Consider the following 25,975-nt stretch of genomic DNA (forward strand, 5'->3'; position numbering starts at 1 on the left):
GTTGACACCAAAGCTTGCTGAGGGCAGTGAAAAGATCGCAGACCACCTCTCTGAAGGTGGTGTGATCCCCAGGAGGGGGCTGTGCCCCGGGAACCACATAGGATGGGACTGCTGCTGGCTTTGGTGCAAATAAGCAATTTATATCTGCATTTGGTGTACACCGATATGTTTCCTGGGGTAAAGTTTCTATTCTCTGCAGGGACTGTTGGCTGGAGTTAACACTTGTCTCACGAAGACCGTTCCGTGTCATGTGCTAGGAATTTCAGGATCGAAGCAAACCGCGAAGGAGTGTGCAACCTGCAGTGCTCGGGGCTCCGTTCCTCCTGCTCCGTTTGCTCCCTGTACCTGTTCCCAGCCCAGCGCCGGGAGCGCGCATCTCCCTTCTCCGGGCGCTGCTGGGCGGCTCTGCGGGGACCGCAGCGATGCTCAGCGCAAACTTGAGCGCGGCCGTCCCGCGGGGCCGGCCGGCCGCGGCGCTCCCGGCAGCGCTCCGGGCCCCGCGGCCCCCGCCCGGCCGGGGCTCCCGGCCCGCCGCCGGCCCTGCCCCCGCCGCGCTCGGGGGGCGGCGGCGGCCCCCGGGCCCCGCGGGGAGGGGCGGGGAGGGGCGGCGGCCGCTCCCGCCGAGGAGGAGCGGCGGGCGGGGGCAGCGCTGCCGCCGCCGGGACCGGCTGAGGTCCCGCGCCCCGCAGCGCTCGGGCCGGCCGCGGCCGTGGCCGGGGTGCGAGATGGCCGCCGGCGGGAGCCGCGCCGTCCTGGGGCTGTGGCTGCTGGCGGCGGGGCTGTGCGGCGCGGCGGCGGCGGGCAGGTCCCCCAGCTGCCACGAAGTGCGGACGGCGTTCCAGCTGCGGCAGATCGGGCCCCTCAAGCTGGTCCCCGACGTGCCCACGGCCGGTCAGTACCGGGCCACCCGCGGGTGGCTCCGCCGCGGGAGGGACGCGGGGCTGGGGCGGGGCCGGGCTCCCCTCAGCCGGGCTCCCCTCAGCCGGGGAGCGCCGTGCCCGCGGGCTGCGGTAGCGCGGCGCTCCCCGGCCGGGAGCGCGGCGAGCCCGCCGCCCCGCGCGGGCGGTGCTGCCGCTGCCCGTGCCGCGCCTCACGCCGCGCGAGCCGCCGCCGAGTGCCCGGGCACGGCGCTCCTCGCGGGAAGCGGCCGCTGGCAGGAGGCGAGTCCGCCGCCGGGTGGGTTTTGGCAGGCTCGTTTCGCCGGCCAGCTGTGGGGTCCTCAGACGAGCGGTGAATTCACCGGGAGTCCGACTCGGGAAGTCATCGTGCGCTGTCAAAGGGAAAGGCAGAGGTGACACCTCGGAGGGACGCAGCCAACAGAACTTGGTTAAGCATTAGTTAAGCAGTAAGTCTGCAGCACTTGTGAAAGTTGATGAGCAGTGTTGCTCCGTTTTGCCTTCTCGGAACAATGCCTGGCAGCACTGAAAGGGGAATGTAACACACAGATAAAAAGAATAGACTTTTTAAATTGTATGTTCTACAACTAACCTGGTAATTGGATGAAGCACTTCGTAATTAAACTCTCATAAATGTATCCTAATCTAGATAATGAAGTCACATTCCTCACTTTTGCATATTTTCCATGTAAACAATTTAGTGAATCTGTTTAAAGACAATGTTTGCAGGCATTGAAATAAAAATGAGAACGTCAATCTCCTCACACAGTTTCTAGCTACCTAACGCCACTGCAATTGACTAGAGGTGTGGTGGTACAAGTTTCATTTTGGGTAGTTGTTTTATTATTTTTAATTTTTTTTTTTTTTTTTTGAGAGCAGTTTAACTCAAAGCCTGTGGAGTTTGATGGAAAGACTTCTTAGATGAGTTTTGGATATGTTTTCTGGCATGGATTTCTGTCTTGGGGATTAAATTTGATAGGGCATTGGGCTGATCTCTTGTGGCTGTAATCGATTGCAGAGTGCTGGTGATCTTCACTTCGCATGAAGTAGTCGAGATGGCACAAGGGTGTAGAGTTACCTGTGGAGGAAGAATCATTTGTCATTTTCTGGCAAGAAGAGATTTGCAGGAATGGCATTTTGAAGCTTGGTTTTACTGTTCTTTGCTGACAGAGGCATCAGATTGTGGTTGTTTTGGAGAGGTGAAAGAGAGGCAAAACAAGGCTTTTCATCCATTTTTATGCAAGCTTAACCCTCTCTCCTGAGCTCTTCTTGGAAGAAGTTTCTCCAGCTTTAAATTGAGGGATTTACATTATCTATAAAACTCTAGTGCTGTAGTGGAAACTTTCACAAAAAGTTGTGTGTTTTCAGAAGGAAGGTGTAGGTCCTGTGATGCTGAAGAGAATCACAGAATGATTGGAATCATTGAATGGAATGATTTGGGTTGGGAGGGACCTTAAAACTCATTTAGTTCCAACCCTGCTGCTGTGGACAGGTTTCTTTGTCTTCTTGTGTCCTATCCAAGTTCCCGGTTGAGTAACAAGCTCTCAGAAAAGAAATGGCAGGAGAGAAGGTGAGGGATGATAAAATACTTTTAAATTTTAGCTCATAGAGATTTCCTTTGAAGAGGGTTGGAGCAGAGCTGAGGACAAGTGGTGCATATTGATCTTCCCTGTTCCTTGAGTATCACTGCGCTCCACCAAAGCTGGTGTGCTTTAATGATCCCTTGCTGGGCAGTAATGCCTCCTGTCTTGTGCCCTCTTTTAATTAAACACTGAAGTGTTTTCCAGCATTTTCATGGGCAGCTGTTATCAGTGGATATATCTTAACATACACACATTTCTCTGGACGCTTGGGCTCATTTTATTTTGCATTTTAATGCCACGCAAATGTTGAAGCTCATCCCCTGGAGATGTTGGATGTCAGCTAAAGTGGAAGAGTGGTGGGCAGCTGGGGCTGGCGCTGGGGAGCAGTGTGCTGGGCTGGATTGAGCCTGGGTCAAGTGCCAGGAGCTTGCTGCTCACTTCTGCTCACATGGGCCAGCCCTGCCCTGCCCTGGGGTGCTCCTCAGTCACCTGCATGTTGGTTGGGGCTTGTCTTTAAAAAACGAAACTTTTGCAGTCTTGTCTGTGTACTAGATATTTTCAGTCACCAGTGTTGAAAGCCCTTGGCTAATCTCAAACCAGTATTTATGGGCTAATACAACAGATCTGTCAGAGGTTAGAGTCTTAATGATATTAGGTTCTTAGACCCTTCAGGAAAACCAGCAGTTCAGTCAACCCAGGGTCCGGGGAGGGACTGACAGACAGACAGGTGTAAATTTTCTGTGTCCTCTTAGGGTTGGTGCCCATTTCACCTGGAATCAAATTAAATGCTTGGGAGAATTAGTAGCCTACCCCCTCCTTTGGCATTCACTGTGGTTGCAGTGCTGAAGCTGTCAGCTGGTGGATCTGGGATACAGCAGTGGAGCCTGGATACGACCTGACAGGGATTGGTGTGCTGGGAGCTGCATCCCTGTGCTCGCCTGTCTGCAGCCAGGTTCCTGGGACTGCTCGGTGGTGGGAGAGGCTGTCAGCATGGCCTGAAGCGAGGTGGAGAGTTTGGGCAGTACCTGCCATGTTATCCCTGGATAACATGTAGTGGCAAGGAAAGGAGGAAGACTCCTATGGAAAAATAAAAAAGGGCTTTTGCTCTTAAGGTGTGATGTGGATCTGGCAGCAACCTGCCTGAAAATTGTCACCTGAATTGAGCTCTTAGAGATGAGCAGGAGTTTTCTAGTTTTCTTTAAAATTTCTCTTCCACAGCTTCCCCCCAAAAGACATGAGATATTTTTCTACTGTGAAGTCTACTCCATTGATGAGTGCAGGGCTAAGGACATGTTTAGGTATGGGATGGGTAAGACATCCAAACTGCAGGCATTTTCAAATGGCAGATCTGCTTGGTCTGTCTGCAAGATTCCCCCTCTCCTCTGGTGCAATCTGTGCTTCTCTCTGGTACCCTACTTTTTTTGGAACAAATGCAATGTTTCAAGGGTAATTTGCTGGAAATAGCAAAGATTGGTCAGGAAAAGTTACTCCTGCCTTGGCTGTGATCCACAGGAAGGGCTTTTTGTGCCTTCCCCAGACTGAGAAATGAGGTAATATGTCCCCGATCGTGTACTTTGATTATCACAGGCTGAGCTGGCATGTTTTTGTAGGAGCTCCTTGGTTGACAATTTGATGAGAGAGGATTCCAGCTGTCTCCAAGGCTGGAGGGCAGTGTTAATCCTGCCAAGGGACTAAGCCTTTGGTTCCAGGGAGTCTGGATAGCTCCAACCTGAGGCGTGCTGCCCCGTCTGGAATGGCTCCTGGGCGGGGGCCGTGCCCTGCAGCCTGGGTTGTGTTACAGCCTCACTGCGCCCTGGCACGGCTCTGCCAGGGTTCCCGACACCCCCAGGCCTTTCTGGGACATGGAGCATGGTGGTGCCTGCCTGTCACTGCTTTCCAAGCTCTCAGGAGGACAACTGGTTGAACCCAACTGGAGACTGTGACGTGCTGTGACCGCATTCAGGCTGTGAATGGTAGCAGAAGCAGAATAAAAGTTCTCTTGTGATTCCTTGGGTAATCATGTAGCCACCAGAACGTCCTACTCATTCACATATGCTCAGTTCTTCTGGCTTGTTGACTAGTGTCTGAGCATGCAAAAACCCGGTCTGTAAACATATGGTAAGTAAGAAGAATTGGGCTGGTTTCTGAGAAGCATGGAAAAATATGTGATTTATGAAAGAATTTTAGGAACTCTTAACCTTATAAATAATCATCTTGTAGAAAGCTACCACAGGGATGGTTAGCTTTATCTTGTTGTACTACTGATTTATAAAGACTGCAGAAGATGCCCAGGCTGTGCTCAGGAACTTGCTTCTGGAGGGCAGGTTTTGTTCTAGTAAAACCTGCTTTTTCTTCCTATGTCATCCTGCACCTTAAATCAGTAGGAGTGTTCATTACTGTGTATATATAGAATTTTATTGTAGAGCTGGACGTGCATTAACAATTTATGCATTAAAGCTCTTTTACTTTCTGAATAATGACACCCAAGCCCTAGATTCTGACCAGAAGCCTCTTGCTGTATGTGGTGCAGCATCTCTGAATCTCTTCCAACTCAGTCTGTGGCACAGCTCCCATGTGTGTTGAGAAAGGAGCATGAGCTAGATCTCTATTTTGTATATGTCCAAGAATATCTATTAAATTGCCCATTTTCTTATGAAGTGAGGCATGCCACACTTTTTTCCTGTTTTTCTTTTATTACTGCTCAGCTTTTCTGCCTCCCTGATGAGAACAACAAGTTTCCCCTGGTGAAGGTGTAGTGCAGGAAGGCATTTTGCTCACGGAGACATTTCTGTCAGTGTCTGCTGTGTGTCAGGGGAGACATGGACGTGCTGTATTGGCTCTGGGAAGCTTTTTCCCCATCAGAATGAGAAACTAAAGTCCTCTGGTGTGAGCTGCAGTTGGGTATTCTGTCCACCTGCACATGTAGTTGTGTGGGACTGCCTTGAGCAGGGTGGATGAAGGGTACATCTGAGAGGAGACACTGCTGGATGAGCACGCTTCTGATTGTGCAGAGGAACTATATAGGGTGGTTACAATTGTTAAAAAAGGCACAACAAATAGTCCTGTTTCCATGAGGTTCCTGGTTCTCTTTGGCAAACCTGATTGTTATCCAAGTTTGAAATGTCCTTGGTGTTACCTTGCAGCTTGTGGGAAGGTGTTTTTCCTGTTACACTTTGTATTTGCTTATTTATGAGCACACAGGCTTCTTGGTGATTTTTATCACAAAGGGGTGAGATACCTTTTGGAGGGGGTGGGCTGGTTCAATGTGAGATGGATTCTATTCCCATCTTTGTTCCTCTCTGAGTAGCCCAGAAGAGTTGTGCCTCAGTTTCCCTGTCTACAGCCTATATAGTGATATATTACTGTAACTTTATTGCTGAAAACCCACCATGAAAGGGTGGTAGATTGCAGCTAGAAAAATACCTTCACTTCTTCAGGCTGACTTTTACTTAATTCTTTCCTCAGGTGAGGGAAAAGGCTAGAAGTTAGTTCGTTTCTGAGCTGGGAGATGAACCTGAAAGCTGTCCTTCCTTCACTTCTCTCATCCAGTCAGGGGCTGTGGTCTGTGCCTGCTGAAATAGCTGTTCTGAGTTGAAGGAAAGCTTTGCTTTTGCAGCCTGCAGCTCCTCTGGAGTAAGGATCCTTCCTTCATTAATCTTTTCAGGATTTTATAGCACTCTTCAGGCTCAGACTGTCACCAGAAATGTTAACATGAAGCTGATCATGACTGTGGATACAGGCAAGATCTCACCAGCAGTAACATCTTTTTCCGCCTTCTTTTCCCATGTCTTAAATTTCTGTTTGACGCAGGACCAGCTGCCCACTCTGTAATGCCCTCTTGGGAGTAATCTATAGGCAGAAAAAATGTGTTTAAACTGACTTAATGCCTCATAAAGATGGAATTGCCGTTCCACTGCCAGATGGAAACCTGTAGTTTTCATATCCATGAGCCCCAAGATCGTTGTCCTTGGTGACTTGCATGAGCATTTGGTCCAGGTGAGAAGAAAAATGACTTAGTTACTCAAATCAGCCTTTCCTGTAAATGTCTTGGGAAGGTATCCAAGAGTCAGCAGAGAACCTACTCTCCCCCAGCACACAATCTTTGTGTCAGACTGTGTCAAATATTGCTGCAATTCACATGGTCTGTTCATTCTTGGAGAAATCTCTGCTGAAAAGAGTGTGTAGCAATTTTTATTTTTAATGGTCTGCTCAAGATCTGGTGCTTCTGGAGTTGAACTGGACCTTGGGATGGAAAACAGTCTTAGTAGGAAAGGACTCATCCTGAAATACTGGTGGCTCCCAAAAGCTGCCTCTGGAATACTTTATGTGCCAGTGAAGTTTTGCTACCAGATTGTTATCAGAAAATAATAGAAGAATAATGTTCCTACATCCCCATGCCAGTGTGGCAGGTCTGAGCAGACAGCTCTTAACCAAAGGGCACTCCTAATGAAAAGGCACTAATGTGGTAAGTGGAAGAAGAGTTGGCACGATAATCGCTATATAAATCAATAAAATAAATACATCAAAATAAGTAAGAGCTTTCATAAGGATTAATTATGAAAAATGTCATAGCTTGAGGATCAGTAAAAAGCAAGGATATGTGTAAAATGCACCCTGGGTGGTGAAATGGTTTTGCTTTTAAATGGTATAAAACTAGAGCTAGAGGTCCAGATATGTAAAGTCTTTGAAATTGAATCTTTGTCCCATGAAAGCATAAAATGGCATGATAAAGAGGCATATGTTTAATAATAGTTCAAATGCATGCTCATCACGTACCAGTTTAGAGCATAGCTTTTTCTTCTAGGGGAAAATACAAATTTTGATGGATCAGAGTCAATTCCCAGACAGCAGCCAGGCCTGTGACAAAATTTATGTGGAGTGTATTGATCTGTTGATTAGGTATCAGTATTTAAGATGATAAGTTCATCATCATATCCATGAAGATATATTTAAAGGTATTTGCATTGTTCACATACAAGGAACTTCTGAGCAGTATAAATGGATGAAATAAAGCATCTAGCTAATATGTAATGATTTATCCTAAGGGTAGAATAAGATAGAGAGGCAAGCCTGTTTAAATCTTCTGCTAAGCAGTTAGAATTTAGTGTTTCAAGGCAGTATATTATTTGATGGCAAAACACAAAATATTTCTGCACAGTATCTTCTGTTTAGACGCACAGGAATAACCAGAGCTTCAAGCTAAGAGCTTGAAACCGTGCACAGGATTCCATAGCACAGACTGAGGAGGACAAGGTTTTGTGATTTTTCCCCAAGGATTTTTCCCTGTTTTGTGTCCTTCCTGACCCAGTGATCTTTAGATCCAGGTGTGCTGGGGACTGAGCCTAGTCTGGACAGGGAACTGCCTGTCCTGTGTGTGGAGCAGCTGTAGCAGGACTGTACCAACCTGCTCTGACACTTTTTTATGGCTGCATTTTGCCCCTCCCATCAGATAAATATTCTTTATGGTGATGCTGATGGTGACACCATGAGCCCTTTGTGTCTGAGCTGCTGCAGCAACACTGGTCTGGCAGACTACTTTGTAGAAGAACCTAAGGAGCACGTTTGCCTCCCTGTTTCAGGATGTGAGGTGAATCTCAGGTAGCTTTGCTAATTCCATGCTGAGTCAGTGGTCTCGTGGTATCTGATGGCAGGGGAAGCTTCACAGCTTGGTGGGGTGGCAGCCAGAGGAACCCCTGGGTCAGCAGTGCTCCCTTCTGCCCAAGCTGCTGCCCAAAGGCTGACCCTGGCAGTCTGACAGGTGAGTTTTATGGACTGCTTGCCTGTCCTGGACCCTCTTGGGGCTCTGTGCCAGTGTACAGCACCAAGCAGCTCAGCAATGTTGCACAAATGATTTATGATGGAGCAATCACAACCTTGCCTTTTCTCATGCACACTGTGCATGCACCTCCAGTAGAATAAATCTATCTATTTTAGTCTTTTCAGTACATCAGTTTTAAAGGAGGGTTATTAATTACCTTCTTAGTGTATTCATACATGCATGAATAATGAGTAAAGTTTTAACTTGTGAAATTTCACAGCACAAGCTGGAAGAATGCAGAAAGAGGTTAAAACAATGGAGGAATTTTGAGTATCACAGATCATACCATTACATTTATTTTGTGGACTCTGAAGTCTCAGGAGGGTATAATTGATACATATCCTCAGGTTCTGGCTTGCATTTTGATAGCTAAAATACAGAAATAAAGAGCAAGTGTAGCCAGGCAATTGTGTAGGAATTTCAGACCTGTAGAGGACAAAATTATTCACCTAGAACGTGTCTTTCCACTATTTTCTTTTGAAATGTAATTCTCAGCCTACTTTATGTGATTCTGTGCCATATTCTATCTATCTCTGCTCTTACTGAGTGTCTATTCATACTGATGGCCGGCATATATATGTACTTAAATGCTATATATATTTTTTTGGATCTTCTGATGCCTCTGCTTGCTTCCTGGGGTGATAGTCTCTGCCTGTGCAGAGTTCTTTCCTCCCGTGGTGGATGTGCCAGGGTTCTGGAGCCCTCCTCCTGCGAGGAGCTCCCTGTGACAGAGCCCCCACGCTGAGCACTGTCACCTCCTTCAGAAACAAAGGAGAGACAAATTTCAGAGAGCTGCACTTGCAAACCTGACAATATCAGCTAGGTCATGGTGGCTTTGTTAGGCAGCTAGTTAAATTGGATAGTTGGGCACATCCCTAGATGTTAATGGTTAAATGTATTCATTGTTCCAACAAGGCCCCTATTCATAAGGAGACTATTCTGTGCTCGTTATGCATGCATAATTCTCATTAATGCTCCTAGGGGTTAAGGGTGTATAGTGAGGGGGGAAATGAAGCTGATGTTTACATGTCCATGTTTGCACTCAGAGGTTTTGTAACACAGGAGAAACAGACTGTGTTTCCCCAGATCCCTTAACTTTAAGGAAAACTTCAAATCTTTGCTTTGAAGAGGGAGTGAGAATGGGGGAGAAGGTGACACTTGCATAAGCACCTACTTCCTTGCACACCATCTTTGTCAGTGATCAGAAATACTACACCAGTGCCATTATTGTAGAAGCTTTTGGAAGTAACAAAGTGCTTGGAAATTCAGGGGTTTTTATTTGGGTATCAAAAAAGTGACTCCAAATCATTAACTTCTGGCAGAAACACTTTTGCAAACATTTCCCTCGGCGTTCATCAGGGTGATGAGATTTTCTGATTTATTATTGAAAATGGGTGTTTCCATAGAAAACTTTCAGATTAAGATTCCTCACTCTTAGGTGCACATCAAAGTCGTGTAAAAGCCATAAAGAAGCTCAGCACTGCCTAAGAAAGCCTTTCAAGTTCCAGCGAGTGCTTGAACTACTGAAGGTTTTGAAGTGCTCTAATCTCTGACATGGGTGACGTGCTAGGCTAGCACTTTTTTGTTTTGTCACAAATCATCCATGCACGTAGTGCAAAGGGACCCTGACAAAGTCATTTCACTTTTGAAAAGGGCTGCTTTTTTCCCTACCATTATGTCTCCCATTCACATCTACATGTTTGCTTCCACTTTGTTCAGGTCTAAGTAGCAGGGCATTTGCATAGTCTTCCCTTTGTTCTCGGTAAATATGGAGTAAAATGAGCAAGATCCGTGCTGTGAAATTAAAGCTGTACTCTTGAGAGATCTTAAGGGCCAAATCCTCACAAAAGGTACAGCAACATAGTGCCAAAGGAGCTGGTGTCCAGGAACAGCTTGCTCTGGGTGTTTGTGCTAGGAAATGTGAATGCAGGGAGGCTAATCTGTTGAAAACTGGATGTAATTAGAAAAATACACTGCTGAGAGCTGCTGAAAGATTATAATAACAGAAAATAATACTGAAAGAGACCTGAAGTGATCATCTGCTCCATTCCCTCTACTTGTGGCCAGAACAAACTGTTTAAATCGGTGAGAGAAGATCACAGCCTTTTTTGTCTGTTTGTTCCAGTGCTTAATTAGCCTACTGCATAGGCTTTTTCCTAATGCAAAACGTAGCTCTTCCTTGCTAAAATACAGCATTATCCTATTCTTAGGACCTTCCTCTTTGCAGTAACACTCAAATGACAACTGCTGTGGTTTGTTCTGCTCTGAAACGATGCTCTGTGCTTTTGCACTGGTCCCAGAGCAATAAGCTTGTTGGTGTAAATGAATCTAAATTCAATTTGGGTTCCATGCACCTGGAATGAATGAAGTGAATTCCAGATGTGGTGACTCATTAAGGATTATAACTTGGTATTTGAGCCCTAAGAATAGGTTTCTTCCTCCTCTATAAGTTTGAGTATTGTGAAGAAGGAGCAAACATAGAGCATGGGGATATAAAATTCCATGGTCGGGAAGGCAACATAACAAATTCACAGATTTGCTGTGTAGTGGTATATGGGAGCATGCAGAAAAATCAGTTCTCCTGTGATCAAACTTTGAGCAGCAGTCGAGTTGCAAGACTGCTGGTGGGGAACTGCATTGTTGCAGAAAGGCAGCATGGAGAGATCTGAAGACGTGTAGAGCATTTGCTCCTAATTTAAATAAAATATTCACCCTAGATGTTGCTGGTGGTAGGTAGTTCACTGTATTGCAGCTGTGTAGGTGAAGTGGCAATTAGGCTACTGAAATCAGAAGACATTGATCAAAATGTCTTGCAAGTAGACATGGGATTTACACAGCAAGTCTGATTTTTCAGGTTGAGGGGAGCTCTGGTCCTTAACCCTCTGTTTATCAGTGTTTCACTGTTTTAGGGTATTCATTCTTGAGCAATGTTTTATTTTTACTGACGTAGGGAAGTTATTCTTCGTGGCTGAGAAAGGCTCAAAGATGAGGGTAAACTTTACGTCCTCAGGTGGATTTGGTCTTGCTCCAGATCCCTCTAATCCAGTCCTGTGCTGCCAGCAGCATAGCCATCCCTGGCATGATGCTGTGCCCAAATTCAGATCATTCTCTTACAGCTCAGAGCTTGTGTCCTGCCTCCCCAAAGCATGTCTGTCTGTCTGTCTGTCTGCAGAATGCTGCATGGCTGGGCTTTACATGGCTTGTCCTGGGAATCTCTCAGAGGGTGAAATCATGGAATGGTTTGGGTTGCAAGGGACCCTAAAGATCATCTTGTTCCAACCCAGGGACACTTTCCACTAGACCAGATTGCTCTAAGCCCTGCCCAGCCTGGCTTTGAACACTTCCAAGGATGGAACATTCATAACTTCTCTGGGTAACCTGTGCCAGGGCCTCACCACCCACACAGCAGAGAATTTCTTCTTAATATCAAATCTAAGCCTACTCTGAGTTCGAACCTGCTCCCCCTTGTCCTGTCACTCCATGCTCTTGGCAGTAATTCCTCTGCAGTTTTTTGGTAGGTTCCTCTTGGGTACTGGAAGGCTGTAATCAGCTCACCCTGAACCCTGCCCTTCTGCAGGCTAAACAACTAATCTCTAATCCAATCTCTAATCCAATGTCCTGTGCTCCTGCTCCATTGTGCTTCCATAAGGAAACGCAAAAAAGTGGGAACTGGAAGGCTGGAGTGATGTTTTTGGAAGCAGGGGCTTGTTTAGTAATATTTGGGGAACAACACCCAGGGGTTTACATGGTTGCCCTGTGATGGTGATGAAAATATTCCCTCTCTGCAACTCCAAACAAGATCCAGCTTTGAGAAGTGCAATGTTCCTTCTCTTTTCACATGGGTCATTAAAAGGAGTGGTGTAATGAGTGTGAAGGCAAGAGAACAAAGCATATGTAGATGAACCACTGGCTTCCCAAAACAGACTAGGGCTTAAAAAAAAAAAAAAAAAAGGAGTTGGAACCACAGCTCTCAGAGAAAGGCTTTCAAACTTCTGCTCAGAGAAGACTTGGCTTTAATTTCCTAATCTTAGTTTTGAAGTTTGGGAAAAAAATGTAACTGTTGCCATTCAAAGCAGCCCAAAGTTATATTTGGCTAAAGCATTGCGTTTTCAGTTTCAAGCTGCAATAATCAAATTTACTCTTTTCTAATCTGGTTTGCTTTAGATATGTCAGGAAATCTAAACATTTGCATTCCCCAAAAAGCAGCTGTGGTTTGGCTGTACCTGCTTGGGATCTGAAGCTTACTGGGAGCTTCCCCCTTGCTGGTGACAGAGCTGCTGTGCCTCCTCTGATAGGAGCAAACCCCAGCTGGGATGAAAAGCGTCAGTGTCATTTGTTGGCAGCACTGTTGGCTTCGATTTGGAAAGTTTGTTCTAAGTCACTATCACAGGTGCCAAAACATGAGCTGAGCAGCAAGGGCTGCCTGGGGCCAGCTTGTGCCAGCCTGGCTGCTGTGTCTCGGTGGCTGCCATCCTCTGCCCACCCCTGGCGTTCCCAAAGATGGATTGAGTGGGGCCAGGCTGCCTGCCCCGTGTCCAGCTGGCTGCAGGCAGCTCTGTGACACCAGGGCTGTGCTGCCCACCCAGAGCTCCAGGAGTGCTGCAAGTTCTGAGTGGAGCAGCACGAGCGAGGAGGCAAGGATAATCAGTTCAATGTGCTGAGGAGGTGCCTTGTTGGAGTGATGTCAGGGGAGAAACATGATTTCTTAATTTATATAACAGGTGCACAGGGGTCAAATCAAAAGCAGGTCTTAGGAAAAGACTGAACATCCACATAGCAGAGGGCACTCTCCACTAAGAATTGCTTACTAGTCTGAGCAAACTAATGGAAGAGATCTTCCTCTTTTCCATGTCTGAAACAGCGTGGAGCCTAGGGAACTGGCCTAAGGTCAAAATTTATTTTAGTGTTGCCACATGTAGGATCCCATCAGGGGTTTCCATGCTCGGTTTTGGAAGTCATTTGTCTGTGGTCTCAGCTTAAAAGCTTTTAGAACATCCTCCTGCCTCCCCATAGCCTTTGGTCAGCAGCATGTTTCAGAATCCATTATCCTGGCTCAAGAAGTCCCAGGAAGATCCAGGTTTTCCTGCTGAACACATTGCTGAGGTCCTGGGGAGACTGGTGGAATGTGGTGTCCTGTGCAGTGAGCTTGGCTGCTTTCTACTTAGGGGTGTGACTGGTACCCAGAAATCAGGGCATGGCCCCTTCAGGTGAGATTTCACTGTGGGCTGTAATTCTCCAGTTCTTCGTTCTCCTGCTACCATCAGAACATCCTCCAAGGCCAGACAGGCAGAACAAAGCAATGCCAAAACAAATGAGAAAGGGGAGAAGGCCAGTCCCATCCTAAGCACTGCCACTGCTTTAGGGGGAATACTGTGGTGCCATTCATTTCATGGGGGTTAGATGAACTTTGCTAGTGTGCCCTTGCTGCTTTAGACCCATGAATGCTGTCACCAGCTCCATGATGGGGTTTTGGCTGCTTCACCTGCCAGTGGTTTTCTTTGAATGCATGCAGCTAAAAATCACAAGCACTTCTCTGAAATCAAATGCAAGTTACTCTAAGGTAATGAAAGCATTTCTAAATCATAATTCTTTGTATGTTCAATTTTCTCTTAATTTTGATTTTTCTTACTAAGGGCAGGTTTTCTCAGGTTTCCTGGCTGTGATCCCTGTTCCAGGAGCTACTCAAGAGTTTGACCCAAAGTTCTCTGGGTACAGAACTGTGTTAGTCTCAAGCTGCTAAATCCCCACATAAAGCCCAGCACAGCACTGTGTCTGACTGTATTTCCTTGTATTTTGTATGACTTGATGCCACTGGGTGTCTCCATTGACATCAGGGGTGGTGAACCAAGGTCTCTGATATTTTTACCTTTCCTCTTTCCTACACACGTGGTCTGGAGTGGTAGAAGTGATCTGAGCATAAATCTAAGCTGAGGCTAGACCATCAGAAACAGGCTCCTGGTATCTTGTAGGTGACCTGTGGGGCTGTCAGCTGGTTCCTCTGCATGGTTCTGCTGAATGAGTGTTCCTCTGCAGTTACTGTCACATGTGCTGTGCTCTTTCTTGACTCTCCTGCTGTGGGATGTCTCCCAGTGCTTGTGGGTCCAATTTGTGGCATCAAATTGCAGTTTGTGACAAATTCCAGCAGTGACAGCAGTGGCATTGTCTGCATAAGGAACCACAGAAAGGGAACGAGGTGCAGAGACCTTGTGATGCTGGAGTCTTGCTGCAGCCTGTTTTAATTAATTACTGTGTCATGGGTGATGAAGTTGAGGAATTGGCCCTGGTGAGGGGTGTCGTGTCTAGTAAGCAGCTGCTTACTTTTGGTTCAGTTCTTCCTTTTGTGTAAATAGTATCAAGAGGGCAGGATGCTTTCCTTAAAATTCTTGGGTATTTCGCCTGGGTTTTTATAGTTTTCCTCTTTCTTCTCCCTAAAAATAAATAATGAATGTGAGAATGTGATCCTAAAGAAATATGTTCAAATGGTGGTAAAAACTGATCTAAATCAGCCATTTCTCATTCTGAAGTCATACACAGAAATTAAGCTACAGGCTTATAGGGCAAACTCATTGAAAACTGTAGGACTTGGGCTGTAAAATTAATACTTAGGCAAGACTAGTATATATTTTTAAAGAAGAGAAAATAGGTATCTAAGCACTTGTCTTCATGTGTGGCTTTCAAGTGAGATGGCAAAAACAGAAGTACTCATTTTGGGAGGAAAAGGATTATTGAGGAGTTGCTATTCCTTTCCTTTTAAATACTGTTCTTGTAATTTCCCTTTCTTAGGCTGTGGCCCAAATGTCCAATAGTCCCTTGGTTCCTTTAGATTTATCTTTGCTTTTGTTTCTTCTTCCAGTCTAACCTTCTTACAGATTTTTACATTGACAGATAAAATGAAGAGGAATAGGAAACACATTTTATTGTGACCCTGTCAATATCATGGAAAATTTTCTGTGCTTTGCCACCTTATATGGATCTTACCACAGCAGGTAAAGCATATTAGGAAATAGTTTGTATTAAAAAGTTGGTAAAACAGTTGCTAACATCTGAATTATCATTAGGGTTTGAAGTTGAGATGAATGAGGTGATTCATGCCTGCCATAAAGAATTTTATGTCCTCCCTGTAGGACTAGATAGGCAGCCTGTGTGATTTACATTCAGAAGGTGCTTTTTTTTCCTAACTGTACAGGCCTAGAAACCTACTCCTTTCATTTAAACACAATTCAGTTTTGTTGTAAGCTGTGTTCCACTTGAGGCTTCCCCACCTCTTGTGGTTTCAGTGTCTCATTCTTCAGGTAAGGCAGAGTTCTGTGGCAGTGAAATGATGTCCCCTCTGGAGAGCAGAAATGCAGCTGTTGGTGCATTGTTGTCCTTGGATGATACGGAGTAGGAAGGTTTACTAGACTCATCTAGAAAATATTTTGTATGAGTTTATGATTTTTTTTTGTTGGTGGTGGAGAAAATGTATGGGATTTACTGCTTGAAATGTGATGGGACATAATGAAAGATGAGTCATAACAGACTCTAAATTAATGAAAGTTCTTGTAGTATTTCTCTCCCCTCTGCATTCAGTTACATGTGTTGTCCCAGGAAAACGGAGGAAGGAGTTGGCGTTGCTGTAAATGTAGAAACCCCCTTGCTGAAATCCACTGGTCTCTACCAGCCTGAGTTGTTTTAGAATGTATTTTATGTACCTCAGTCTTCATGCTTTTGTATCAATTCTAGGAGAAAAAGGATGGATCCTTGAGAGCACAAATCTTTTGCATTTGCATGTAGTGTGTAGTTAGCAAACTCTTCAGCAGTCAGTGTCCTGCTGCCTGCCTCCCAGACAGATCCACATTCAGAGAATATCTCGCTTAGCACTGGGCTCATGGGAAGTTATTAAATGTAGTCAGCATTAAAGAATTTATCACCCACCTAAAGAAGTGCCAGGCATGGAGGAGTGGCCAAGTGCAGTCCCTGGGCACGGCAGGCAGTGCTTGCCTGCTGCTCCTGCACGTACCAAGCTCAGCCTCTGCTCAGCTGCTCAGCTGAGAGTTTGGAGTGAAATTCTGTAAGGAGATTTTGTACCTTCCAACTGAAATTTTGTTGGTTCTGAGGTTAGGGCTGGCGTGGGGAAGACCAGAGGGAGGGGGCAGTGAACTGTGGAAGTCAATAATTTTGTTCCTTCAGGAGTCTGTTTACCAGCAGTGGCATTATGGCTGCTGGGCATTGATGCCAAAGATGCATCTTCCAACACCCTACTGACAAGCAGGCTGTTCTGGGAAACACTGGAAAATCTCCAATTGTAGGTGCTTTGTAGATGTGTTACAGGAGTTTTTATTCCTGTGTGTGAGTTTTATCCCCTACTCTTCCTGCCAGAGGTCTGGTAACAGGCACAAGGCAAGAACAGTGACCACAGCTGCCTTCTCAGCTCTTTGCCTTCAGCCTCCTGGGTACAGCCAGACTTTCTAAGGAACAGCCTGGAAAACTGAGGATGAGTGACATGAGGAGGTCCCTCCCTGCAGCAGCTGCTCCTCCTTGCAGGGAAGCTGTGGAAATGTGTCCAGGGTGTCCTGCAGGTGCACAAAGAATTGGAGGAAGGCAGGGAGAAGGGGAGCTGAGGGGCCAGGGGAGAGTCAATAGCTGGGAATCTGGTCTGAGGAGTGAAGGGAGCGCTGTTTTATGCCTGTGTAGGCTCCACTGAGTGCAGGGACATTCGGTTTAGGGAACTCAGATGCCTTTTTTGCTCATTGGGTCCAGGCACAAGATGGGTTTTATGGGGCACAAGCCAAGGTGAAAATCCTACCAGGCAGTGACCTATGGAATAGGATAGAAGGTGCTTTGGAAGCTACACCAAAAATCAGAGTACAAGAGCAGTGAGAACCAGGGAAACAGAAGAGAAAAAAGGAAAAAACTCAAACAAAATGCACCTAGCACAGGCCTACCAACATTTCATCGTGCAGATGCTGCCCTTAAGAGCTGTGTATTTGGAAGAGTTCCTGCTCTGGAAGCTGATCAGGGCTGGTGCCTGATGGTCTCCAGCTGTCCTGCAAGCTGTGGCACCTGCTGATGCTGCCAGCTCTCTGGAGCCATGACATCTAGTGCTTCCTGCTGTCCCCCTTCTGTCCCACTCCAGGTTTCCACCACCCTTGGATGTGCAGCTTTAATTCCAGTGCAATCAAGGGGTTCTTCCATTTTGTGGGGTTTTATGCTTTTTTTTTTTCCTGTCTACTCAAGGACTCTTGAGCAAATGCAACTATTTGACTTGACAAAGCTGGAAGTAGCTACACTTGCTAGTAGTTAAGTTATCTAAGCTGTGCTTGATAAAAGAGGTATTTACCTTTTAGGCTTGATTATTTCAACTGGAATAGCACATCTGGTCATAGCCTTAGCCATGTTTCAGTGTATTCAAAAGAGCAGTGAGAATGCAAAGTCTACTGATCAAATTAAACAGTATCTCTGTTAGTGTACATTATCAAAGAAGGGATGGGGGAAAGGAAATTTTCAGAACTTGTGTTTTCCAAACTGCACTTGTAAGTTTTCTGCTGGATGTATGCATGTAGGTGGATGGGGCAAATTCGGGCTCTGCTTTGGTATTTCATGAGCTTTTTGCCTTCAAGGGACCTTTGAATGTGCTATTTATCTGTGTGATCATTATATTAAAGCTGAGAGTAGCATTGTTTTAACAAAACAGAAGAAAGACTTAGATTGGAAAGTTCTTTTCTGCCTAATCAGAAAATGTGTGTGGGAGGGCCTGGCTCCAGCATACCTGAGGCAGGAAGAAAAGACACCTCAGTTTGACTTAGACTCTGCTCCCTGGGGCTTGCCTGGCCTTTGCTGCTAGCCCAGAGAGCAGGTTAATTGAGTTAGCTGCTATTTTATGTCCCAGAGCACTGGTACACTGGCTTGTTGAATTTTGTGCTAATTCCTGGCACTACTTCAAGCACAGTCACTACCATATCTTACACACTGACACATAAAATAGCAGCTGTTTGACTCTGCACATGTTGAGTTGATGAGTTGAAGATACTTTGCTTGTCTTTCTAGTTGCAAACATTTTATTCCTTGCTGTGGTGTAAGGCTGTGCACAGGGAGCTGTGCTCCCTGCTAGGTGAGGATGGCCACAGGATGAGTTTCTTGACAGCAATCTTGCAGGTAAGGGTGGTGATGGTTTTACCACTGCTGGGGCACAGAAGCTGCATAAAAAAAGAACTTCACAAACTTGGGGCAGCCTACCAGTGGCTGGATTTCTTTTCCTTGACGTGGCTGTGCTGGTGTGGGCTCTGCTCATGCCCCAAGTCATGCAGGGAGAGCCCTTGTTGGAAATAGCTCCTTTTTCATTTGATTTGACCTCGTCCCCAAATTAGTTTGTGTTTAATTGCTGAATTTTCCTCAAGCTGAGGCAGCAGCTCTACCAGACCGATGAGCCTCAAGAAGGATGAAGTGTTGGCTCCTGTTCAGCTGGGCCAGCCACAATGCAATGTACTTTTGGCACCTTTCTCTGTGTTACTAAGGCATAATCAGTCTTGGAGCCTTTGAGGATATTTGTACAACATTACAATTTTGGGCTTTGGACTAAAGCTTTGTTTAGAAATACTGTTGAAATGTTTGTCAAAATACAAAAGCAAAAGCTGTCAGAAGAAAGATTGCACTGAGCTCACCCTCTGATCGTGCTGGCTCAGGACTCTGCAGTGGAAATTAGAGGCTCAGCTTGTTTAAAAAAATAAATCAGCATGTCTTTGAAAAAGTTGGTGCAGGTAGAACAGTTAGTGTGTATGAAATTTGGCTTTCTGGTTTCAGAGTGTGGCTTTTACAGTGTGTACAGCATTTTAAAGACAGAACTGTTAAACTAAACTATCTGACCAGCTAACAAAATGAATATATATGCAGCTTTTGGAAAAAGTTAATTTTGTTTGCTAAACAGGCCTCTCTGCTTTTAGGAAATGATACTGATTCAGCTACTTTTAATAGCCAGAGTATTAGATTTCTTTGTACCAAGGCTCAAAATGAAGTCCCAAACTTTTTGATTCAAACCAAAAAGTTCTCCAAGCAACACACAACAAAATACTACAAAGCTGATTTTGTTAGAGCTGGCCAGATGGATGTCAGGTAAGAATACACAGTTTTCTGTGCATTTAGCACCTAAAGTAATTTATAATTGTGACAGGGAAGTGTCTGAAGGTGATGCCTTTGGCATGTATTAATTGCTTTGGGGTTGCACAGTAGTTTTCAGTAGGGATCATTGATGCATTCCAAAACACACATTCTTTAGGCTCAGGTGCTTTTTCTTTTTTCCCTGCACTTCTGAATGTGACTGTTTTTCAAAGTGGAGCAAGGTACTTTATCCTGTTTTTTGTAATAACAGTAAGGGTTTAAAGTCTGTAGTTTTTCTCACTTTAAAAAATAAGCCAGGCCATAGTTTTAATCAGTACTCAAGGGAAAAAGACTTGAATGAAAAAATAATGTACATAATGAGCAGAGTAATCCTTACATCCGATCTGAAGCAGAAATTTAATTTGTTTTAGGAAAGCTATAAACCTTTTGGAATTGAAGCCCAAGCATGTAGAGTTGAAAGTGTTCTGCTCTGTCAGTAAATTAATGCATAAGAAAATGAAATAGAGAGGTGCCTTGGATGCAGGTGCTTTGCATCTGTGGCATAAAGTTAATCTAGCAGGGGGCTCTCATCATGGTCAGGGGCTGGAACACATGGGAATAGAGAGCTGGGTTTGTTCAGTTGTAGGAGGATTAAGCTTAAGAGAGGCCATACTGCTGTCTTCAGCTACCTTTTGGGAGTAAATAGAGAAAGTGGAGTCAGCTTCATGCATAGCTGGATGCTGAAAAACCACAGATGTGAGTTGGAACATGGGAAATTATCTTCAGATAGGAATTTTAAATTTTCTTATTTTACCATGAGTGTAGTCAAATACTGAAATGGGTTCTGAGAGGTTGTGGTATTGTTCATTTTTGTAGGTGCTTAAAATTTGACTGGGTGAAGCTCTTAGGTAGTTAAGAGCCTTCAGGGGAGGCTGAGGTAGAGGCTCCTCCCAAAGTGCTAGCTAGGAAATGAGGGGCAGCTTGGGGAAGGCTGGTAAGCAAGTCCTAGAGGGAAATTAGCAGGGTGAAATCCTGAGATGATGCTGTTGGTAACTTGTGTCTTTCAGGAGCAGTGCTTTCTGTCTGGTGTATGGAATGGCTTTGTTCCTTAAAGAAGGGAGGATTTGCCCTTAGGGCTGTGTCCCTGCCTGGTGGGCAGCACACTCTGAGCAGGGCTAAAGGGGTGCTCTGTCTCTGGGGGGCTCAGCCCCTCGGTCACCCCTCTGTCACTGCTCCTCCCCTCTTCCCATTGGAGAGGGTATTTTTCATCAAGATGAAAGAGATGAGATAAACTAAAATTAGCATCAGAGTTATTAGAGACGTTAAGACATTACTAATGAGTTCTAATTTAATCTCTGCACCCAGGCATGTATAGCAGTGAAACCTTTTATTAGGTGTCTATAATTGTGTTTAAAGTGATACCCTGAGGCTGATCCTGGAGCGAATGAATTTGCCAGGCTGCGTGCATGACAGCACTGACCTGACAGTCCTGTGAGGAGAGTGGGGTTTGCTCCTTGCTGGGCCTTCAGTGCTCTGTGTTTTACATCAGGCTCCTGAACTGTCAGGGGCTTAGTGCTGTTTCTATTTAAGAGTGCCTTCTGTGTCATTTTGGCTCTGGACCAGCAAATCCCAGTCCTCAGGCTCCTGGAGCATTCATCAGGAGAGATAGCTGGGTGGGAAAGCCCAGGAGTGCAGTTCCAGCTGGAGTATCAATATCCTTGAAGCTTTCTGGAGGAGAAGCAGGTTCCTGTGTGCCTTGTTCAGAGGGCAGTGCCAGGGGCAGCTCTGGTAGCCACAGGTTGCCTCCTAGCCAGGGCCAGCACAGAGTCAGCACAGAGCACTGGCCATTTCAAACCTTTCTTGATACAGGTCTGAGCTTTGCAAAGCTCCATCCAACAAAACAGCAGAGGGCTGATGTGGGAAACGACTGCTCACTTTGTAAAATTTTATTAAACTTTAACAAAAACTACAATAGAGGACTAAATAAGGAAAAATTACACCACTAGGAGCCCCCCCCATGGCTACTAGCCACATGGCTCATGTACAAAATGGATGCTCTGCCCTTTATCTCCTTAGTCCCTCTTAAAGTTTTGTTAGTCAGCTCTTTCTCTGCCATCCATTGGTGGAGATTATTGATTGGGGGTCAGGTGTTGTTATGTTGCCCTTCCTGGTACCTTCCAGCCTCCTCTAAATGTCTTGGCTATTACAAGGGGGGAAAGAGGACTATGGAATGACGTATTACAATAACATTACTATACATCTACATAATATTTCTCTCTTAATTGTGAAAGCCAACTATTGCATTGCTAGCTGTAACAGAGCTGTAAGGAGAAATGTTCTGGGTATCAGCATCTCAGCCCTGCAGATGCTGAGTGACGTTTCCAGCCCCTCTGCTCAGACTCCTCTTGCTGAATGACTGAGTTGCTCTGCAGTCTCTATTTTAATTTCACTGGTGCTTTGCTGGTGCCAGCTCAGAGCAGAGGTCCTTCCCTGACCCTCAGCTCCGTGTGACAGGACAAACGTGTTCAGGGGGTGAAGTGGATCAGGGAACCCATCCAAGTTAAAATTAGCCTGTCCAAGAAGCTAATTCCAACCTGGGCCCAGCGTGCCCAGCCAGTGACGAGCACAGCCCTCCTGCTGCTGCTTCTGGCAGGGCCTTCAGCTTCACACTGTTCCTTGTTTCCCATTTTTGAGATTAGACTGAAGTACGGAGCAAATCCACCTCCAAAATGGTACCTGGCTCAGCTCAGTCTGTGACAACTTTGATCTTCGTTTGCAAACTTATATAAAAATGTAGTGAATTGAAATATTTTGCTTTGGTCTTGACCTTCTTTGACCTTTGCTTTGGTCTTGACCATAAATTAACTGCACTTTCAAATAAGAATGGCTATGAACTGGAAGCAACATTTTCAAGTCAGATGAGATGTTTCAGCTAACTCGGTGTTGTTACTTTTTTTCCCCTGTTGAGGGAGATTTATTGAAGCTTCTTTGTGCAGTTTGGTCTCAGCAAGTTGGTGACCTGGAGCTGGCTCTGAGCAGAGCCTGGAACTTTGAGGATGTCTTCTGATTTTTCGGAGTGCATCCTCTTGTTTGATCACTGTCACTTATGCATTGCTGTGCATTAAGCTGCAAGGCCAGGTGCGAGGGGCAGTGCAGGTGATGGCTCTTTAATATTTCCATGCCAGGGCCTGGTCTGGGTTCTCTGCAGTGGCCTGGGTGAGAAACGCTCGGGAGGAACTGTGGCTCTTTGGAGAATGGGGGTGGTTTTCATCCAGGCCTGTTGGTGCTGTGTGGCAGGGGTTGCCAGTGGTGTTTGCAGAGGCTGAGAACAGAGAACCCCTTGGGCACAGAGAGGGCAGTGTGGGCACACACCAGCTCCAGTTACAGTGGCCCACACAGCAATTGTGGGACCTGTGGGCTCCTGGTGTTCTGGCAAAGGCTGTGTGCTTCCCAGGGCCTGAGGGATGGGAGGGAGGTGGACACTGTGCCCCTTTCCCTCAGGACCTCTGTTTCTGCCTTGAGGTGGAGGGAAGGAAGCCCCTGACACCCTGTCACACTTAATGCTGTGTGACTCTTTGGGCTCTGCTATTTATGTGGCTTGCTTGCTTAACAGTCTCTTGCTTTCCCTGCCCACCCCTTCTAAAAATGTGTAGTTGTGGAGCTTTAGAAAATACCTGCAGGCTGTACCAGATCCTTATTGGAACCTGCAAATCCCATGGTGTAGAACAAACAGACCCTGAGTGTGTCCATCACCACTCTGTGATCTAGGTTTCCTTACCAAGTTTCCTTGATAAGGAAGTTTCCTTGGAAGTTTCCTTACTGAAACACATACAAAGATGGAATGACTAAAAATATATAAAAACATTCTACAAGAATGAAGTTTTTAATCAGCTTTCAACTTTCTCTCTAGTTGCAAGGTGAGAGTGATTGCAGTGCTTTTAAATGTTTGTTTTTTTGGTGGTTTTTTTTTTTTTTTTTTTTTTTTTTTTTTTTTTTGTGAGCTGCCTAGGAGCCCAGAGATTTTTTAAGAAGGTTCCCCTAGTGTAAGAGGTGAGTAGGTGATTCCTTGAGGCACACCAGGGGTGAGTACTGGATCCTAGTTTGAGGCAAGGTTATCACTCACATGTTCAAGTTTTGATAGCTTTAGTGCAAGGTGTATGGTGGAAATACTCCCCCTTTGGTGCATCTTCATGACTGTGATTCTTTTGTGCTCCTGATTGTGTTCAGGTGAGTTCTGTGCCCAGTGTTCTGAACAGTGTCAAATAACTTATCAGCTGATAATGTCATGCTACTCAAATGAAATAATCACAACTTTGTGTCCTTCTGACAACAGCTGAGTTACACAGTGTCATTCCTTGTGGGTTTTGTCTTGTTTCAAAATTTAAAATGTAGTGTTTCTGACGTTAAGATGCATTGCTTTTATGGTGTAGGTTCAGGGGTTTTCTAATTTTTGTGTTTTTCTTGTTTGTTTTAAGAGTCAGATTTACAGATCTGTCAACACAGGGCACCAACATGTTGCACCAAAAAGATGGAAGAAAGCTACCAGGCAGCTGTTCGAAGGGAGAGGACTCAGAGCATCCAGGCACTGAACTTTGAGCTGAAGTACATGATTGTTGGTCACATCACAGCTTTTCAAGGTAGGAAATTTTGAATAGTTTATAACAGTATCCTCTGCAACCTAAAGGAAAGCTGTTGTCTTTACTTTTCACTCCTCTTGCATTGCATGCTGTTGTCACTGCCTTATGGTTTTTGCTTCCCAGTTATTTGATAGTTGTGCTTTTGGATAAAGGTGATGGCACTTAATCTTGCCTGGTATGTTAAGCATCTTCCTAAATCTAATTAGGAATAGATTTAAGCTGAGACCTTGTTTCTGGGGTTAGTGTGGATTTTTAAAGGCATTTTCAAGTGTCTTTTCAGTGCCTGCTAGTCATGCTTTTTGATACTCTCTTGTGTTGCCAAACCATTTACAGGCATAGATTAATAAACGAAGATGCATTTGTTTGTTGATGCTGAAAAATAAATGCTGTAACTGATGTGTCAAATCGGAATACATCTCTTGCTCCATGACAAAATGCAAGAGTACCTTGTTCTATCAGACTATTTAGGTCCTTCATACAGGGGGTTATTGTACTGCTACAGGGAGGAAAATGCTTGGGTAGCACTGTGCACTGTAGTGTTGATTACTGGAGGCTTTTCTCTAGAAGGGCATTTATTTAAACATAGGCTGTGAACTTTAAACCTATGGTAGTTGAGTGATTAAATCAGTCAATGAGTGGTGAATCCAGCTTACTGACCTCTGTGGGCCTAATTATATGCTTAATTTTAACTCTGCTTTGCCGTGTTCAGTGCTGAGCACCCTCATGGAATGGGCTCTGAAACGAAGCCAGTAGTTATTAAAATACCAAGTGTTGAGGCCTGGGTGGTTAAGATCTATTGTTAGAAGGCAGGTTTTATCAGTAGTATCTTTTTTTTGTCTGGTTTTTCCCATTTGAGTGAAAATACTATAAATAAAAGATGTGACTGACAGCTAATAAGAGACAGCATATTATCAAAAATTGACAATAAGTGATGGTGGAAGTCTGAAAGAGACATGAAGGGACAAGAGAAATATTTTCTTCTGCTTTTGGTTTTTTTTATATCTTTTCTTTTTTACCCATGAGTGAGAAATGGCTTTTTGGTTTATTTTACAATTAATTTTTGAAAATGTTTGATATCCCTTTTCATTAAAAAATTGTCTCGGGTGGCACTTCAGAGGAGCACTGTAGTGAAAGAGTGCCTGTTGGCATTGTTAAATGTTGGTTATTCATTCAAGCAATCTTTCAGTATTATGATTGAATAAAGGTAAGGTCAGAATAGATTAACCTACCAGCCCCTTTAGGTCAAGCCAGAGGCTTTATTGTCCATTGCAGATGAAGCCTTTTGATGGAATGAAAGCAGTAGTTAGACATTTCACACAGTTTAAATTTACAAGCATTTTCTGGAAGTGGGTAAATAGGTTGTTTGTTGTGATTTGCTGTGGCTGGCCTTCTGTCTACATTAGGTGGGAACACTTGAAAAATGTAACTTTGCTGGCTTCCTCTGGGAGCTGCTTTTGTGCTTTGGTTTTGTCCCAGGTGTCAGGGAAAAGCCTCTCTCTTTATCTTGTGCTGGATAAACATTCTGTTGCTAAGAGTGGTGCTGTGTAAGACATTTACTGAGAGAGAAGATTTTGCACTGAATTAACTCTGTCCTTTTGCTCGGTTTTCACTTGTTGCTGTTTTGAATGATAAAGTGAGTGTGCCAACAGCACATTTTACAGCCTGAGAAAAGGAAACCCTCATTTTTAGAAGCTTTCAGATGCTTTTTAGATTTCATGTTTTTTGCAGCAGGGGAAACCGACTCAGACTTACTGAAAAATAGCACTTTATTCGTTTGTATGGAGTGGTGTTTACTTGTACAATTTTCATGCACAATTTACTTTTATATATATACACTTTAGTACTGTTAGTTTAGTCAAAGCAAAGCAGTAGCTAGACTTGCTGCCTGCCTCTGAGTAAAGGAAATCTAAGCTGCTTTTTATGCACTCTAAGCAGACAATACTGTTAATATTACATCAATGCTGATGA

At 45.0% G+C, this 25,975-nt stretch overlaps 1 protein-coding gene across 6 annotated transcripts in view; it reads left to right on the forward strand.

Moving 5' to 3' along the window:
* The first annotated feature begins 407 nt into the window (after positions 1-407).
* The window catches only part of LOC110484836 (glypican-5-like), a 348,921-nt gene continuing 323,353 nt past the window's right edge, over positions 408-25,975 (forward strand). The window contains exons 1-2 of one of the 6 annotated variants that reach the window (XM_085586961.1): positions 408-891; positions 23,846-24,007. In XM_085586961.1, coding sequence (XP_085443087.1) covers positions 423-891; positions 23,846-24,007 — 631 coding nt within the window. In that variant the 5' untranslated portion in view covers positions 408-422. Of the gene's footprint in view, positions 892-1,107; positions 1,346-18,326; positions 18,432-23,845; positions 24,008-25,975 lie in introns of those variants that run through there. The other 5 variants (XM_085586963.1, XM_085586962.1, XM_085586966.1 and 2 more) reach the window with 5 other exon arrangements.

Source organism: Lonchura striata, chromosome 9 (assembly GCF_050655825.1).
Source record: "Lonchura striata isolate lonStrDom1 chromosome 9, ASM5065582v1, whole genome shotgun sequence".
In the NCBI taxonomy this organism is placed as follows: Eukaryota; Metazoa; Chordata; class Aves; order Passeriformes; family Estrildidae; genus Lonchura; species Lonchura striata.